The sequence below is a fragment of the Sapajus apella genome, unplaced genomic scaffold, assembly GCF_009761245.1.
Source record: "Sapajus apella isolate SASKATOON/1434 unplaced genomic scaffold, GSC_monkey_1.0 scaffold1, whole genome shotgun sequence".
Lineage (NCBI taxonomy): Eukaryota > Metazoa > Chordata > Mammalia > Primates > Cebidae > Sapajus > Sapajus apella.
In genome coordinates, this window is record NW_022436941.1 from 9,306,144 (window position 1) to 9,324,671 (window position 18,528).

The window sequence follows — 18,528 nt, forward strand, 5'->3', positions numbered from 1 at the left end:
TCTCTTCCATGAGCTGGAAAACTGAAATACTGACTCTTGAACAAAAGCACTTGTCTGTTCATTAACTCATTCTTAAACAACTCAAGGCACACATTTATCTTCCACCTATCTTTTCAGTTTCTACATAAGGAGTAAGTGTTTTCTTAAAAATCCCAGGGGTTCAGTTACCACCTCTATGGTAACATGATTTCCTAATGCACAGCTCTGAGTGCCAATCTCTTCAGAACCCTGGTGCTACATTTTCACCAGTATGTTCTTTTGTCATCCCTAGTCACCACATGTTCTCTTCCACCTTTCTTTAATATTTCTGTAAAGAATATCATCTGAGGTTGAGGTGGATCACTTGAGGTCAGGAGTTTGAGACCAGTCTAGCCAACATGGTGAAAACCCCATCTCTACTAAAAATACAGAAAAAAATTGGCCACGAGCGGTGGCGCATGCACCAGGTATTCAGGAGGCTGAGGCAAGAGAATCGCTCAAAACCAGGAGGCAGAGGTTGCAGTGAACCGAGATCACTCCACTGCATTCCAGCCTGGGCAACAGAGAGAGACTCCATCTAAGGGGAAAAAAAAAAGGAATATCATCTAAGTCCTAGTCAGAATTCAAAATCTGTTACCATTTTTAAACTCCCACTTGAAATAAATTGCTCTGACTTTAATTACTCCTGTATTTAAAAGGCTTTAATGCCTCATTGTTATCTAATTTACACTGCTCGTTTTAAATTCCAAGCTTTTTACTTTTAACTACAATGTGGTTTTATATTTTACTGTTCCCCCACTTACACATTCTAGATTCTGCCTCATGACATATGTATGTTATTCCCTGAACATGTCTGCCTTTTCCTTGCCTTGTGTTCTAATCATGCTCTTCTACTGTAGCTTCATGTAGGTAACATTTTCATATTGTCTCCCATGTTTTTCCAACAAGAAGAGATGTCTCTTTCCTTGGAATCCCGCAGTAGGTTTTCTCTCAGACATGTCACTTTTTATCTCTGCTTTTTTTTGGTGGTTCCTTGTAAACTTAACATTTTTGATCATCATAGTAAATTTATGGAGTGCAGAGTTGATTTATATCCCATATTGAGTCAGGCATAGTGTTGGCACTTAGGAAGTAATCTAGTAAAATTTTTTTGTGTTGAATTATACTTGAAAGTAGAAACCAATATTGGCTCCCAGGAAAATGCAGATCTCTGCTAACTAAAACTTGATTATCCAAAGCAAAGGACACTTGACTTTGCCTGTCTGCCCTGTTGTAGAGGTTATGAAATGGGTCAGCCTGGACTGCATAAGTAAAAGATTAACTTCATAGCATTCTGACCAAGAAGACCTAAGGACTAAATGGTCCGTGAAAAAGGTTAAATGAAATACTAAAATGGGAATACAGAAAAGAGAGGACTGAAAGTCTAAGGTTCTGGCTTAATACTTGCCCTAAATTTGAAAATGCGGGATTTTTTGTAAGTTTGTGTAACTCTTACTTCTGCTCTATAGTTCTCTTCATTGTAGCTTCATGTTTATCTAGATGCAAACAGGAAAAGGATATCCTCTGGTGGTTTATTTGGGGAAGGCCAAGTCATCAGAAAATCGCCTCAGACTGTCTGCCTCTCCAAATTATATTTATACATATACACAGAGACACATTCATTTGTCAGGAAAAGAAAAACACAAGAAGTTTCATAGTGTCTTAGTCCTATCACATATATATATGTGTATGTGTGTGTGTGTGTGTGTGTGTGTGTGTGTGTGTGTGTGTGTGTATTTATTTCCTGGGCTTAACTCATTTATCATAATCTTTCTAAGGGTCTAATATATCCCAGGTGCTAAGATAAATTAGTTGAAATGCCAGGGATCAGTCTTCTGTGTACCCTACCATGAATATGGAGTGTCTTTTGACCCACATATTTTATCCCCACTCTTGATATTATGATATGAGTCTCTAAGGCTTTATTAAATGTTTTTTGGCATTTTTCTCCGTCTAGTTCAGTTGGCATAGTTTTTATTGCCCTTTCTTTAAATTTATCTTCTTACAGTTTACACCGCCTTATGGATATTTTCCGGTTTTCTTCTAAATTCTTTAACTTACTTATAATAAATGTGGAATGTTCTTGCCTTTTACTTTCATTTTCTCTATTATTATTATTGAAGCTCTTTATAGTGACTTGTTTCCTGGTTATAGATCACATTTCCCTGCTTCACATATGTAGTAAGTTTTTATTGTATTCTGAACATTATGGATATTACATTAAAAAAATTCTTATCTAATTATTATAGAATTAAACTGGGAACTGCATTTTCAGAAGTATCATGCAGTGACTTCTTGTCCTGTGGTCATAATCATATCTACCTTTATCTTAAGAACCTGGCTTTCCTTTGTTTAATCAAGGAATTAGTCTTTATATATTTTTTATTTTTTTAATTTTAAGGTAAAAAAATTCTTTTAAATTTCCTAGCATGTTTTTTACCAATCTTATTTTTTATTCTTAATTGCTATTTTATCAGCTTATGCTCTTGTATACTGTTAATATTTTAGTAGTTTAGTGTATCTTCTTAACTAATTTTATTTTTATACTATGTAAAAAGTACAGGTATAAGAAAGGCAGTTATGGTTTTTTGGGGGATTTTTGTTTTGATTTTTGAGACAGGTTCTCACTTTGTCACCCAGGCTGGAGTGCAGCAGCAAGATCTCTGCCCACTGCAGTCTTCGCCTCCAAGGCTCAAGCAATCCTCCCACTTCAGTCTCATGAGTAGTTGGGACTGCAGGCATGTGCTACCACACTGGGCTAATTTTTGTATTTTTTGTAGAGACAGGGTTTTCTCCATGTTGCCCAGGCAAGTGTCAAACTCCTAAGCTCAAGCCATCTGCCTCAGCCTCCCAAAGTGCTGAGATTACAGTCAGGAGCCACTGTGCCTGGCCTACAAAGGCAGTTGAAAGGGTAGATTATATTCTTTCCTTTGCAGTTGGTCTTAAAAGATTCCTTAAAAAGTTCTTTTAGTAGCCTTCTCTCAGTCCCAACCTATGAATTCCATTCTTCCTAAAGAACTGTCTTCTTTAATGTCTTTGCTTTTCATGCAGATGATAATTAGCCTTACTTACTGTCCCTATAACTAAATTGTATCTTGCCTTTTTATGTTTTGAGCCATCTGTCTTTTTATCAGACATAATCTGAAATGTGGTAATGAGACTAGGTTGAAATAATCTGGGTCAGGGGATTAAAACCTTATTTAAGATTGGTTTAAAAACCTGAATTTTTAATGCAGATTACACTTAAAAATTAATAAAATAAAAAAGGGATGTACCAGGAGTGAGCTCTTCTACGTATTGAGAAATTGTATAGAAAATATTGCTTTAGGTTTTTCCCCCCCGCTAGTTTCTTAGATTAAATCAGTGTATGTAAATAAGGTTTTTGAGCAAGTCTTTTTAGCATGTATACATATTTAAATTTAAAACTACTTGTCTTTGAAAAGGGATTATAAACTGCACACAAGTTTGTGGTTCCATATATTATTAAAAAATATACTTCAGGCAGGATACAGTGGCTCACACCTGTAATCCCAGCACTTTGGGAGTTTGAGGCAGGTGGATCACCTGAGGTCAGGAGTTTGAGACCAGACTGGCCAACACAGGGAAACCCTGTCTCTACTAAAAATACCAAAAATTAGCCAGGGGTGGTTGTGGGCACCTGTAATCCCAGCTACTCAGGAAACTGAGAGAGGAGAATCAAACCTTGAAGATGAAAGTTGCAGTAAGCCGAGATTGTGTCATTGCACTCCAGCCTAGGTAACAAGAGCAAAACTTCGTCTTAATAATATATATATAATACACACACACACACACACACACACACACACACACACACACACACACACACACATATACACACACACACACACACACATACACACACACACTCCATTTAAACCCTAAAATTTCATAGCCAGAAAACAGCTCAGAGCATACTAGTCAGTCATGAGATAGAATTGCCCCATGTGACTGTCTTAGTCCATTCAGGCTGCTATAACAAAATACTGTATAGACTGGGGGATAGCTTACATACAACAGAAATTTATTTCTCGCTATTCTTGAGGCTGGAAAGTTAAAGATCAAGGTACCAGCAGCAGATTTGGTGTCTGGAAAAGGACCTCTTTCTGATTGATAGAGGTACCTTCTAACTGTAGCTTCACAGGATAGAAAGGGCGAATGAACTCCCTCAGGCTTCTTTTACACTAATCCCATTCATGTAACATCACCTTAGGAGTTAGGATTCCAACATAAGAACTTTGAGGAGATGCAAACATTCAGACAATCTCAGACCCTTAAAAACCAGCTTCTCTAATTTAAAGATCACAATCTGAGTATTTAGTTTGGATTGTTAAATGACTATCAGTTAAAGCTGTGCAGAAATCCAAAGGAAGTATAAGACATGGTCTTAGGAAACAGATCCAGACTGTTGTAGGTATCAGAGGCTTAACTTGAATTAACGAAAGCCAAGAGGCCAGTGCCTGTGGTCCTAGCTTCTAGGAGGCTGAGGCTGCAGTGAACTGTGATTATATCACTGATGATCACATGGCTTGGGTGACAGAGTGAAACCCTGTCTTTAAAAAAAAAAGAAAAAGAAAAAATGTAAAGCCATTGACCACCAGACAAAGCAGGGGCAACTCTAGCCTCAGGGTACCTGGATCCTTGCAGGTGTGTCTGCCTCTGTTTGTCTCTGGTCTTTCGGCACCTTATGGCTTGCTTATTTTTCCTTGCCTGCTTTTCCTTGCCTGCTTTCTTTGTGATACTTTCTGTCACAGTGCTCTTTCTTTCTCTGTCCTGCATGCTCTGTTTCTGTTGTTTTGTTGCTCTGAGTCTTTGTTTGCCTCTCTTGTTCAGTGTCGTCCTCCCCATTCCCACCCCCCATTTCCCTGCCTATTGGTTTCATTTTCTCCTTTCATAGAAAGGCATTTCCATGTGGCTATAGGCTGTCTACTTTCAGATTATTCCAATTTAGCAACTGCAAACAAGTTTGTGGTTCCATATATTATTCAAAAATATTCAGGCTGGTTACAAAGGATGCTCTGCTTCCAGATCTAATTGTGTACAGAAATCTAGAGAAAAGCTCTTTCTAACTTAGTTTACATAGCTAGGGAGCAGGGCACTGTTTCCCACTGGAATCTCTGGGGTTAAGATGGAGAGGAATAGTAGTCCTCAAAAGAAGGAAGATCGACCGGGCATAGTGGCTCACCCTGTAATCCCAGCATTTTGAGAGGCCAAGGTGGGTGGATCACATGAGTCCAGGAGTTCAAGACCAGCCTGGGCAACATAAGGGGACCTCCTTCTCCCAGGCTCTACGAAAATTTAAAAATTAGCTGGGTATGGTGGCACATACCTGTGGTTCCAGCTACTCAGAGTGCTCAGGAGAAAGGATTGCTTGAGTCCAGGAGGACGAGGCTGCAGTGAGCCAAGATCTGCAGTGCACACCACTGCATTCCAGTCTGGGTAACAGTGCAAGAACCTGTCACAAAAAAAAAAAAAAAAGACGATTATCTTGGCAGAGAAAACAGTAAATGTTCAAAACAGGAGATACTTAATGAAGATTCTGTAGTCTTCACTAATGCTCATATTTAAGTGCTTTTTATTTATGGAATTCTTGAATGTCCACTCATTTTTTCTATAATGCCTTAGTGTTCATGCTTTTTCATTAACAATATGAATCAAGTATAATATTTAGAAATACATATATATGTGTGTATATATATGTATTTTTGATACGGAGTCTTTCTCTGTCGCCCAGGCTGGAGTGCAATGGGACAATCTTGGCTCACTGCAACCTCTGCCTCCCAGGTTCAAGCGATTCCCTGTCTCAGCCTCCCCAATAGCTGGGATTACAGGTTCCTGCCATCACTCCTGGCTAATTTTTGTATTTTTAGTAGAGACAGGGTTTCAACTATCTTGGCCAGGCTGGTCTTGAACTCCTGACCTCATGATCTACTTGCCTCAGCCTCCCAAAGTGCTAGGATTACAGGCATGAGCCACCGCGCCTGGCCAGAAATATTTTTTTAGAATCTACTTAGGACAATTTTATCTTCTAAAAAACATTTTCATTATTTTCTGTGAATTACTTTTTAATTTATGGTTTTTAAAATTTTTATAATTTCTTTACAAATATATGACACTAACATGTTTTCAAATTATGGTTGTAAGTTTGAGGTCATTTTATAGATTGATTCAGAAATCACAGCTCTTTGCACACTTTTAGATCCAACAGTAAAATACTGTGAAATGAAGAGTATTTGTTCAGTCCTTTACAGTGGGTCTATTTTAGAGTATTTTAGTACTATTCTTTACCTTACTTTAAACTTCTGTTCTTAATTTATATGATTACCTACTCTACTAAGCCTAAGTCTCTGTGATGAAAGAATAGTATCTTCTTCACAGTACCCAGCATAGACTAATAGGTACTAATAAGGTGATTGTTGATAAACTTTTTCTTTCCGGTACTTCATGTTTTAATAAACTCTGTAGTAAACTTTTATGAAATACAAGTGTTTGGTGGAAAACAGATATTAATACATTTAGTGAAGTTTGAGTCTCCTGACCATTTTATATTTGTTGACTCTGAGTTATCACCTAGTTGTCACACTGTGGAAAGACGAGCCTGTAAATTTTGGGCATAAAGAAACCTTTTATAAATAAGTATAATTTTGTTGTGTTCTTGATGCAGCATATAGCGTTGCCTAAGTCTTTTTAATATTTTGTAGGGAGGGGTAGTTTTGATTAATTCAGACTATGACTTATAATATTTTTAACATGAAACGATAAGTGATCAAGATTTCTTTTCGTAGGCTACGGAGAGTGAGGTGGGAGATGTAGATTTGACACGTCTTCCAGAAGGACCTGTTGATTCTGAGGATGACGAAGAGGAAGATGAAGAGATTGACAGAACAGATCCATTGCAGGGACGAGATCTTGTTCGAGAATGTCTTGAAAAAGAGCCTGCAGACAAAACTGATGATGACATTGGTAAGAAATACTGTGTTCACCATAAGAATTTGTAATTTAGTTTATATGGTTACCTATTGCTGCATGACAGATTATTCTAAAACTTAATAAATGTATGTTGTTTTCAACCATTATCTTATAGTTTTTGTGAGTCAGAAATTTAGGAGTACCTTAGCTGGGTGATTCTGGCTTGTAATCAGAATTGACAGAGGGCTGCAGCCATTCAGGTCTTCCCTGAGCTGAGCTGTAGAATCTGTGTCCAAGATGACTATTTACATGGCTTTGGTGCATGATGACCTTAAGTTTCTCTTCATGTGGGCCTCTCATTGACTGCTTAATTGTCCTTACAACATGGCAGTTGGCTTCCCCCTAAGTAAGTTATCCAAGGGAGAATAAGGCAAATGCCACAGTGTTTTTTATGATCTGTATTCAAGAGTAACACATCATTACTTCTGCTAAATTCTGTTAGACCAAGTAACTCTAATACAATGTGGAATGGGGCCGCACAAGGACATGACTATCAGGAGGCAGCAGTCACTGGGAGCCATCTTTGAAGTTGGCTGCCACAATATATAAAACAAACGCTTTGATTTCATTAGACTGATTTTTTCCCCTCGTGTCTGTAAGACATTTAAAGCACAAGCACAGTACAGTGTTCAGTGTCTGTGAATTTGCTTTTTGAAAAACTTGCAGATTTTTGTGAATTCATATTTTTATTTCCCTAGCTTAAATATATGTATGTGTTGTGTGTACGCTTAAAACATAAATTTTTCTTTATGTAATTTTTTACAAAATTAGTTACTGTAGTTGGGAAGTTGAATGATACTAAAGATGTTAATGTTATCTTTAAGGAGCAAAGATCACTTAGTGTCAAATATATATTGTCATGATTTAATTAAGATTTTTATCTTAGATTGCATTTTTATCATAGCTATCATTCCAATTAAAAGAGGCTGATACTAATAAAAATTGTTTATGTGAGTAAAGATCGAAGTATTTGAACATTCCTTGCCATTCTGAAGATATAGTAAATAACTTGCGTTGTGGATTCATGTTGTGAACATCACCTGGACAGAAATTGAAAGTGCACTTTTACCGATACAGAATTGTATACTATACTGTTTTCATAAAACTAAAAAAATTAAGATATAGTTAATTCCTGTTTTCTATGGATATATAGCACCTTGTAGTTAATCTCTTTGCTGGCTGCTTATATGTGTTTCTTCCTTATATTTATATCTTCCTTACACATATATCCATACCAGGGAATGGTCTAAGGCACTCATAAACATTTGTTGGTTAAAGAGAGTTACCTAGTTAATTACACACATTTTCAGCTAGAATTCACATTTATTATCCCTGTTTTAATTACTTTTTGACATTTATTAATGGCATTTTAAAATACTTTTGCTTAATAAGAATTAGACAAAAGACTTTTCACCAATCTATTAGATCAAAGGCCATCACTAAACCCATGGAGTGGCTAGGAATATTAGATATATTCTCTACTTTCATCTGAACCTGCATAGTTTCCTGGTTCTCTCTGGAGATTGGGAATTCTGGTATTTTCCAGTATGCCCGTATTTATATGTGAGTCTGAATATATGTATAAATCAAAAAATTGATTTTAAAAATCAGTAATCAAATAGTACCTTAGTTTCTCTACTTTAGCAATATAAATTTATAAGTTGATTGGGAAATTGGGTATTGAATTCTAGATTTCATTCTGTTTTTTAAGTACAGTCCTCAATGGTCTTTATACCAGAATTCCCATTTTCTTACAGAACAATTACTGGAGTTTATGCACCAGCTCCCTGCTTTTGCAAACATGACCATGTCTGTAAGGAGAGAACTCTGCTCGGTGATGATTTTTGAAGTGGTAGAACAGGCTGGAGCTGTTATTCTTGAAGATGGGCAAGAGGTAGGTCAGCAAATAAATCATACACATTTCTTATGGATACTAACTTATAAAATAATTTAATTTCTGTAAACTTGTCCTTATTTTTGGGTCCTGATTTTTTAATTTACTCACAGTAGATTTTGCACAGAGTTGATGCTCCATAAATAATATTCAGTGAACCAAATGTTTTTACTTCTCAAATTAGGTTGTAATTTAAATAGATTTAAAGGATTCTTAAACATTTTTCTATTTATATAATTAAATCATTATTGTTTAAAATGTTTATCAAGAATTCTTCTCATTCCTTGTCTCTATTATACACTTAAAAGGAAAAGAATGAGGAAAGTGTATTGGTATTAGTGCATCCTAGGGAACTGCTAACAGTTGAAGCATATAGGTGACAATTCTGTATTTAAAAATGCTCAGATGACAGCTTGTGGATGGGTGGAAGAAAGATGCAAAGGGATTGAAAGGTATTATTGCCATCAGGAAGTGCTTCATTATTTTTCTTATCAAATGGATAAAAATGCTGAGATTTCGGTAAATGAATATTGTCTTCTAGTGGGAATGTAAATTGGTATAGTATTTTCAGAAAATTATTGAAAAATTCTTAACATAACCTGTTATTCCACTTCTGAGTGTCTAACGTGAGGACATATGTAAAACTCAAGAGTGATTTCAAAAGTTGTTCATTGCAGCACATTTATAATATAAATTACATATTTATATACTTATATAATCTGTTATGTAATTACATAATTTTATATTATAACATATAAGTAAAAATTGCACATAACCAAAACATCCAGTGATAAGCAATAGTTAAGTAAATTATTATATAGCTGTTGAATATAGTATAAAGGTATTCAGTTATTTTTTAAGTTATTTGATACAGTTTCTTTGAGGATAGGATCCCTGTCTCTAGGCTCTGTTTACATGTTTTCTCCCATATCCTAGAAGACATCTGTCATATAGGATGGGCTCCCCCAAAAAGTTTGATGAACAAATGAATGTAGTATTAATTTTTTTAAGCAGTGTATTCTAAATATTTCAATAATATAAAATAAATACAGAAGAGAGAAAAAAAGCTTTAAACAACTGTATACAGTGGAATTTTAAGTAACTATTATTTTCTAGAAGTTTTTGCATTCTCTTAATTTTCCACAGTTGTATCAGCAAAATTGTTGTATGCCTACTTTGTGCCAGGTACTATTCTAGATACGGGGATATAGGGGTGAAAAAAACAGATACACTCCCTGTCCTCCAGTAGCTTATATAATCTACAAGTTGTGTAGTGAGTGTATTTTATTTTTAAAATAATAAAGGTATACTTTTGGGAAGAAAAAAAAAAAAAAAAAAACCTTATTGCTGTTGATTATCCTTCAGAACCAACCATCTTGATTTCCCTTAAATCACATTAAAACTATTGAAGGTTCAGGTTTATAAGAGGGTTTGATATTAAAGGAGAATAAGTGGTCTTTCATTGATAGATAGCATACCTTTATAATACATCATCTTTGGGCTGGGTGCAGTGGCTCATGCCCGTAGTCCCAATGCTTCTAAAGTCCTAGGTGGAAGGATCACCAGGAATTCAAGACCACCTTGGGAACATAGCAAGACCCTGTCTCTATCAAAAAATAAATTGGCCAAGCATGGTGGCGCACACCTGTAGTCCCAGCTACTTGGAAGGCTGAGGCAGGAGGATCACTTGAGTCCAAGAGTTTGAAGCTACAGTAAGCTATGATCATACCACTGCACTCCAGCCTGAGCAACAGAGCAAGACTCCATCTCTAAAATAAATAAATAAATTCATAAAGCATTAAATATTTCTGCATAAATGAAGGCATTATTTTCTTAACATTGTGAATATTTTGTCAGATATGCCTTAAAATTTAGGCTTTTACTAGTCTTTCTGAAATAATCATTAGCTAGCTATTTTTTCTTCTTAAAGGTATGTTTTTTTAGTCAGGGACTATTGTAAGCACAGTGTATGTATTAACTCATTTAATTAACATAATAGTTCTATGATAGTTACTTTCCTTACAATCATTGGAGCAGCAGAGAAACTGAGGCCCAGAAAGGTTAAATAATTTACCCAAAGTCATTTACGTAGTTAGTGGCATTGTATGGATTAACATTCCAAGAGTTTGTGCTCTTGAACATTACACTATGTTGTCTAGAGAATCTGGTCAATTATGACAGTACTCGTTTGGTGACTAAAAGAAGAAAGAGCAAAATAAGCTTTAGTAGCTTGCATGCGCTCAAAGCATAGGGTGTTACAGAGTATTTAGTAATACAACCAGATCCTCCTTTTTCCTTTTTAAATTATACATGTTATGTATGTTGACAGATTCTTTTTCAAAGTTAACATATAACTACCTTTTTTTAAAGATTCATAAAACCTTTGTTTTTCTCTATAGCTTGACTCATGGTATGTTATTTTAAACGGCACTGTAGAAATCAGTCATCCAGATGGAAAAGTTGAAAATTTGTTTATGGGAAATAGTTTTGGAATTACTCCCACTCTAGATAAGCAGTACATGCATGGAATTATCAGGACTAAAGTAGATGATTGTCAGGTAAGACTATCTCTTTGGTCAAGTCCTCTTGCTTGCCTGTTGATTTAAAGTAGCTGAGCCTGTTTTGTCTTCCTTAAAATAAAATACCTTTATTTAAGAATTAAGAGTTTCAATAGCTCACAGTTGATAAAGGAAACTAGATTTTGTATCTGCCTCAGATATTTGTGGGCTGTTTATAAAACTATAAATTTTCAAAAGAGACTATACCAAATAAATGCTGGTGTGTTAAATTTCTATTTGATATTAGCCAGCTCAGAGTCCTTTTTAAAAAAAATAATAAAGGAAAGAAATAGGAACTTCTGAGTTTGTTTCTAACTTACTCCTGCTTCATGTTTTCTTTACATAGTGTCAGTTTTGAGAGAAGTAGAAGTTCACTTCTCCTTTTAAGGAGCAAAATTCAAACAGATTAGACTTCTTTAGTCTCTTCGTATGTGAATTGTTTCACCTTCATTTTTGTTAAAGATTAAAGGAATTAAGTGAAAAGAAATTCATGCTCCTAGATTTCTTACCTTTGTACTCTGCCTTGGTACATAGCGATATATTTATGTACTATAGGTTCATTAATTGTCCCCATGTTGTTCTTGGACAGTTTGTCTGCATAGCCCAGCAAGATTATTGGAGAATTTTAAATCATGTGGAAAAAAATACCCATAAAGTTGAGGAAGAGGGAGAAATTGTTATGGTACATGAGCATCGTGAACTAGACCGGAGTGGAACCAGGAAAGGACACATTGTAATCAAGGTGGGTGTTTTTACTTATCATTCTAGTCACTGATACAGTACAGCTTTCATCTTGTTTTAAACCACTTTTTAAGTAGTGCCAGATAATTCATTAACACTTTGGAATCTAACTTAAATAAATGTTAGCTCTTTTGTCTTTTTCTAAGAGAGTTTTTACACATTTTAATGTTGAAGGATAATTTATTGCCATTTAATATCAGTGTAGGTAGGGTATTATTTTAGAATATAATGGTCAGAGTTTTCCTTTTCAAACTTATATGTAAGCCACTGAGAGTAGGAGTCGATTTCATCAAAGACGGCAGTATTTACAAACAAAACAAAATTTAAGAACCAGCTATAAAGGCATAAGTAATCCTAGGTTAAGATACAGAGTGCTTCTGGATCTCTGTGGCACTGAAATATGCATTTGACTTCTCTGAACCTCACTTTTCTTATCTGAATATGGAGCTAATTCAAGGCTTTATTAGGGCTAAATGAGGTAAATCAAAAGCCTTAGCACAAATGTAGAGTCTGAGTATTAATCCCCATACTGTTTTCCTGTTTATAAGTTCTACCCTCTTCTATTTGCCTTCCCCCTCCTGTCTTTTTAAAGACTTGGATATAAACAGAACAATTATAGTTGGAAGGGGGGAAATAAACACATAATTGTTTCTCTTTTCAAGCTAGTCTTGGCAAAATTAGTGTCACTGTTAATTGCAGATGAAGCAGTTTACTTAATAATGTGAAGTCTGATGTCACACTTGTTCTTCCGTTAGTCAGGCTGTTCCTCAGAGATCTTTCTTTTCCTAAACGGATGACTGTAAGCTTTGTATGTAGAAATGATGAACATATTGGTGGACTACCATAGGCTTATAAATAGACTTTTTTGTTTTAATTCATTTTTATCTTTTTGTGAGTACTTGTGTTTTAGCAATTTATTTCTAAATAATTTCAAACTAGAAAAGTTGCTAAAACAGTAGCGAGATCTGTGACTCAGATTCCTCAACTGTTAATATTTTCACTGCATTTGCTCCATTATCACCAGTCTTTTTCTGAACCATTTGAGAGCAGTCTGCAAATGTGATGCCTCATCATTCCTAAATATTCCATTGTGTATATACTAAAAACAAGGACACTCTCTGACATAAGCACCATAGAATCTTTCAAGTTAGGAAGTAAACATTGCTAAAATAAAACCATTCAAGGCCGGGCACAGTGGCTCATGCCTATAATTCTAGCACTTTGGGAGGCAGAGGAGGATGGATCACTTGAGGTCAGGAGTTCGAGACCAGCCTGGCCAACATGGTGAAACCCCGTTTCTACTAAAAATACAAAAATTAGTTGGGCATAGTGGCGAGTGCCTGTAGTCCCAGCTACTTGGGAGGCTGAAGCATGAGAATCACTTGGACCTGGGAGACACAGATTGCAGTGAGCCAAGATCATGCCACCGCATTCCAGCCTGGGCAGCAGAGTGATTCTTCATCTCAAACAAGCAAACAAAAAACAACACATTTAGTCCAGAGACCCTATTTAGATTTTCACTAACTATCTCAGCAATAACTGTTATTTCTGGTCTAGAATGTTATGCTAGAACACAGTTGCATTTAGTTGTCATTTGTCATGTCACTTCAGCCTATACCAGTTCCTCAGTCCTTCCCTGTTGTTAAATATTCTTAGCAGTTTTAAAGAATACAGCTCTTATATTCTGTACTGTTACCCTCCACCTGAATTTTTCTAGATCTTTCTTCATAACCCAGGTAGATTCAAGTCAGGCTTTCCTGGCAGGAGTTCCATAGAACTCGGAGGGCACACGATGTCAACCTGTTGTTCTATCAGTGGTGAAGTTAGCCATGATTACTTGATCATGTTGGTGTCTGCCCAGTGTCTTCAGTGTAAATTCATCATTTTACCCCTTGTAACTGATAAATATTTGGTGAATAGATGTTCTGACAATATCAAAATACTATCCTCAAACTTTCAGTTTATGTATAGTATGTACTGAGTACAAACTAATATTCACCACTTTTTACTTCCATTACTATTCTTGTCTGAGATAGTGATTTTTAAAATAATTTATTCTGCATTTATTAACTCATTTTGTTGAAGGAATGAACTCTCTTCTTCTCCATTAATTTATTTGTATTGGTATAAACTTATGTTACCATCATTATTATTCTGATGCTCAAATTATCCCAGATTTAGCCAGTGGGACTCCTAAACTGACTCTTGGGTTTTTTGACGCATCCCCATTATCTGAGCACCTCCGTATAATCTGGCAAATAATAAGGCTCATCGTGAACTTAACTGTACCAGCTCTGGAATTGGCCATTTCTCGAGAAGACCCTGGGTCTTTCTAGCCGAATATAGTATTTATAAACCAAGATCTGGGCACCCATTATATTCACTACTACTGAGGTGTCATTGCCTTTGTCTTTCATCAGAACTAGGAAATAGGTGTATGTATTGATTATGCACATATACACATCTATAACTTTATTATAAACAACCATGAGTTTCAATTCCAGTACTACTTATACTTCCAGTTCCAGTACCAAAACCACGGTTTTCCCTAGGGTCTTTCCCCTTCTATGACTGTAAATACTTTCTTCAATAATGCCTCTTGTTATACTCTGTATATTATTTGCTCATTGTAAGCAATTTCTACCATGCCAGTGTAACACCACCAGCCATCTCTTCTGCTTTCTACCTCTGTGCACCCTGTCTCCTAGCATCCCACTTTCTTAATGTATTTTACAGTAGCTTTTAAATACTGTGGTGATACCTTTAATGAAAGTTCAGAGCATCAAAAATACTTGAAGGAACATAAAATTGCCATCAAAGTTTATACATACCTTAAAATGTTTGCAGATTCTGATTACATGATGATAGATTGCTTTTGTGACAGAAATATTAAAAATGTATTATTTTTACTGTAGTACAATCTTCACATTCAGATTTAATTGCAAATCTTAACCATCTTTTGCTCATAGAAGGATTGTTCATTTGACTTTTTTTTTTGAAATAGAATCTCGCTCTGTCACCCAGGCTGGAATGCAGTGGCACGATCTTGACTCATACAACTTCTGCCTCCCAGGTTCAAGCAACTCTCATGCCTCAGCCTTCCAAGTAGCTGTGACCATATAGTCACATGCCATCACACCCAGCTGGTTTCTTTGTTTTTTTTTTGTTGTTGTTGTTGTTGTTTGTTGTTGTTGTTTTGCTTGTTTCTGTATTTTTAGTAGAGGTGGGGTTTTGCCATGTTGTCCTTGCTGATATCTAACTCCTGACCTCAAGTGATCCCCTAGTCAAGGCCAGGCATGGTGGCTCAGACCTGTAATCCCAGCACTTTAGGATGTTGAGGTGGGCTCCCAAACTCTTTTGTGGTACTCTCTGCTAGGACCTCTGTGAGATCTGGGAGGTACTAATATATACTTAGATTCTGACATCAGTGAACTCACAGTCTTTCAAAAAAGACAAGGCGATAGTTTCAGCATGACTTGATAAATCTCAAGATGGAAGAGCACGAGAGACATGAAAAGAAGGATCTAAATTAGGCTAGAAGAAATAGCGAGAAGTAATTTTAGGGAGAAAGGGTGACCCAGACAAAGAAATATGCATGTGCTATATAAAATTGCATAATATGTTTTAAAAAGAGCAGGAAATTTGTGTGGCTGGGATCAAGGGCATTTTGAGGTAAGATAGATTTTAGTCTAATTAGGTAAGGGCTCATCTTTAAATAAAATTTTGAATGTATGACCTAGTCTCTATAGGGACCCTGCTTCTGTGATTTTGCCAGTCAAAATAATGGCCTCTCTTTAACAGGTTGATCAATTCCCATCCCTGACTTAGCTATTCTAGGAAATGGAATTAAGTGATCCTAAACCAGGATTGGCCTGAATAATAAAACCAGTTTTACTCTTAGGCTTAGAATGTTTTGTGGGGGTAGGAGAATAGGAGAATACGAATGACCTATGATTTTTTTATCTCTTAAGTAGATTGCTTCTGACTTCCTTTGAGAGAAGCAATTTTTGTACCTTATTTTTAATAAATAAAAGTACCTTTTAATAAAGTATTTTTAATAAATTCTTAGATAAGAACATTATTAGTATTAATGTATGTTTACCATACAGTTATTCTAAACAGTGAAATTGTTTAATATGACAAATGAAGGTTGGGGGTTATGAGTAACAGTTTTTATATCAGGCTTAACATCTGGTTTGTTTCTGTATTTGTTCTGTGTGCCCACCTTTGAAAAAGCTACAAAGAGTAATGATTAAACATTGGTTCAGAAGATCAAAGAAGAGCAGTATGGAAATGTATGTTTATGTTCTTTTTTTCTTTTCTTTGAGTCAGAGTATCACTCTTGTCATCCAAGCTGGAGTGCAATGGCATGATCTCAGCCCACTACAACCCCTGTCTCCCAGGTTCAAGCAATTCTCTTGCCTCAGCACCCCCAGTAGCTGGGATTACAGGTTCCTGCCGCCACACTCAGCTAAGTTTTGTATTTTTAGTAGAGACGAGATTTCACCATGTTGACCAGGCTCATCTCAAACTCTGGACCTCAGGTGATCCACCCACCTGGCCCTCCCAAAGTGTTGGGATTAGAGGTGTGAGCCACCGCACCTGGCCTGTTTATATTCTTTTATAAATATGGAGATAAGTGTTTAAAACTGAATTAATTTCAAAACTGTCTATAGAACTTCTGGTTCCTCTCAATATGGTGACCTAGCATAGAGAGGAAACGGTATGAGAGGAACTGTAGAAAAGGAAACATTTATTCTGGGAAGTAACAACAATAAAACAGGCTCTCTTGAACTGGTGTGTTCCTTCTGCAGCCTGGACAGAAAAGATTTTTGAGGTGGATTAAACTTGGAGAAAAGCCTTCTTTTTTCTTTCTTTCTTCTCTTTCTTTCCTTTCCTCTTCTTTCTTTAGTTTAACTTTCAACTCTTTTGTTGCCTTGAGACATTAAGTACATGCACTAGTTGTAGGAGAAGTGGCAGTAACAGCCCACACCAGGGCTCAATCAGTGAAGTTCAAAGGTCCTGCTATGATGAAATGCCAGTGAAAACAGCTTCAGCTGCGTGAGTGCTGTTGGCTATTTATTCCTCTGCCGTTTCTCTCTCTCAACCTCTGAGTGCTAATGGGTTACAATTAAGTTTAGAATCCAATTCTTCCAGTGGTAAGGATTTAAAGGCAAAATTCTACTTTGAGGACTTGTCTAATGGAGTAACTACAAAGGGGAATAATCAACAGTAATTCTTTGGCTCTTGGGTTATTTTCTCATCCTTCCTATCCTTGGATTTTTAGGCAACACCTGAGCGTCTCATAATGCATTTAATAGAAGAACATTCTATTGTGGATCCAACTTATATAGAAGATTTTCTATTAACTTATAGGACATTTCTTGAAAGTCCTTTGGATGTTGGAATCAAACTATTGGAATGGTTTAAGATCGACAGCTTAAGAGATAAGGTTGGTTTTATAAAGGGCATGAAAGTGATTTTAACCTGAAATTTTATTCATGAAACTTTTATAGTTGGTAGAGTACGTGTTTATTATGATAACAAGATTCAGTTCACCTAAAAAATTAGTGAACCTGAACCACCAATATAGACATTCTGTGCTTACGTTTATGACAGAAGAGCATGTTAAAAGTGGATAAGAGCCGTAAAAGGCAAAAACTGAAATAAAGCTCTGGTAAAGCTATAAATTCAGGAAACATAAAAGTTACATGAGAGTATTTTAGAATTTTACCGAAATATTTTATCATTTCTGGAGATCAATAAAACATTTAAAAACTGATTGAATATTTTAGAAAGACTATTCATCAAATACATTTTTTCAAGAGGGCCTAGATTGTTTTTAAGCATCAAAATGGGAATGTCTTTATTTTATTGAGTTGCAGACTTTATAATCATTTGAAAACAATTTATTAAACCTTAATTTATCTCTTCTGTGACTTATTTAAATATACCTTTTGAGTATATTTTTGTATTAAATGTTGTTCACTATTTTAATTAAATCACCTTACCTCATTTCATGGGATATGTTTGTACATTTAATGGAAAGACTAGTTATACCTCCACAAATTGGTAAGAAATAAGTTGTTTCAATAAAAGTAGAATCATAATTGCTTGGTGTGTCTTTTTGAGTTAGATTTTAAAGGAAATAAATTGGATGCAGGTAGACTGTGGAATTCTTTTATTTAGGAGACTAACGTCTAAAACTGTGGGTTTGCCCATCTCTTGCCATTTTTTGTTAGAATTAAATATATTTACTTTGGTTGCCAAGAAAATAAAGGCATGCTTAGGGAATGAACAAAAATATGATTTAGTAATAATTTTACGCAA

The 18,528-nt window shown here is 35.7% G+C and overlaps 1 protein-coding gene across 13 annotated transcripts in view; it reads left to right on the plus strand.

The window, feature by feature from the left end:
* Window positions 1-18,528, plus strand: part of RAPGEF6 (Rap guanine nucleotide exchange factor 6) — a 234,567-nt gene that overhangs the window by 136,691 nt on the left and 79,348 nt on the right. For all 13 annotated transcript variants that reach the window (XM_032299185.1, XM_032241306.1, XM_032300644.1 and 10 more), the window contains 5 exons: window positions 6,822-6,999; window positions 8,763-8,899; window positions 11,299-11,457; window positions 12,047-12,199; window positions 17,486-17,650. In XM_032299185.1, coding sequence (XP_032155076.1) covers window positions 6,822-6,999; window positions 8,763-8,899; window positions 11,299-11,457; window positions 12,047-12,199; window positions 17,486-17,650 — 792 coding nt within the window. The remainder of the gene's footprint in view (window positions 1-6,821; window positions 7,000-8,762; window positions 8,900-11,298; window positions 11,458-12,046; window positions 12,200-17,485; window positions 17,651-18,528) is intronic.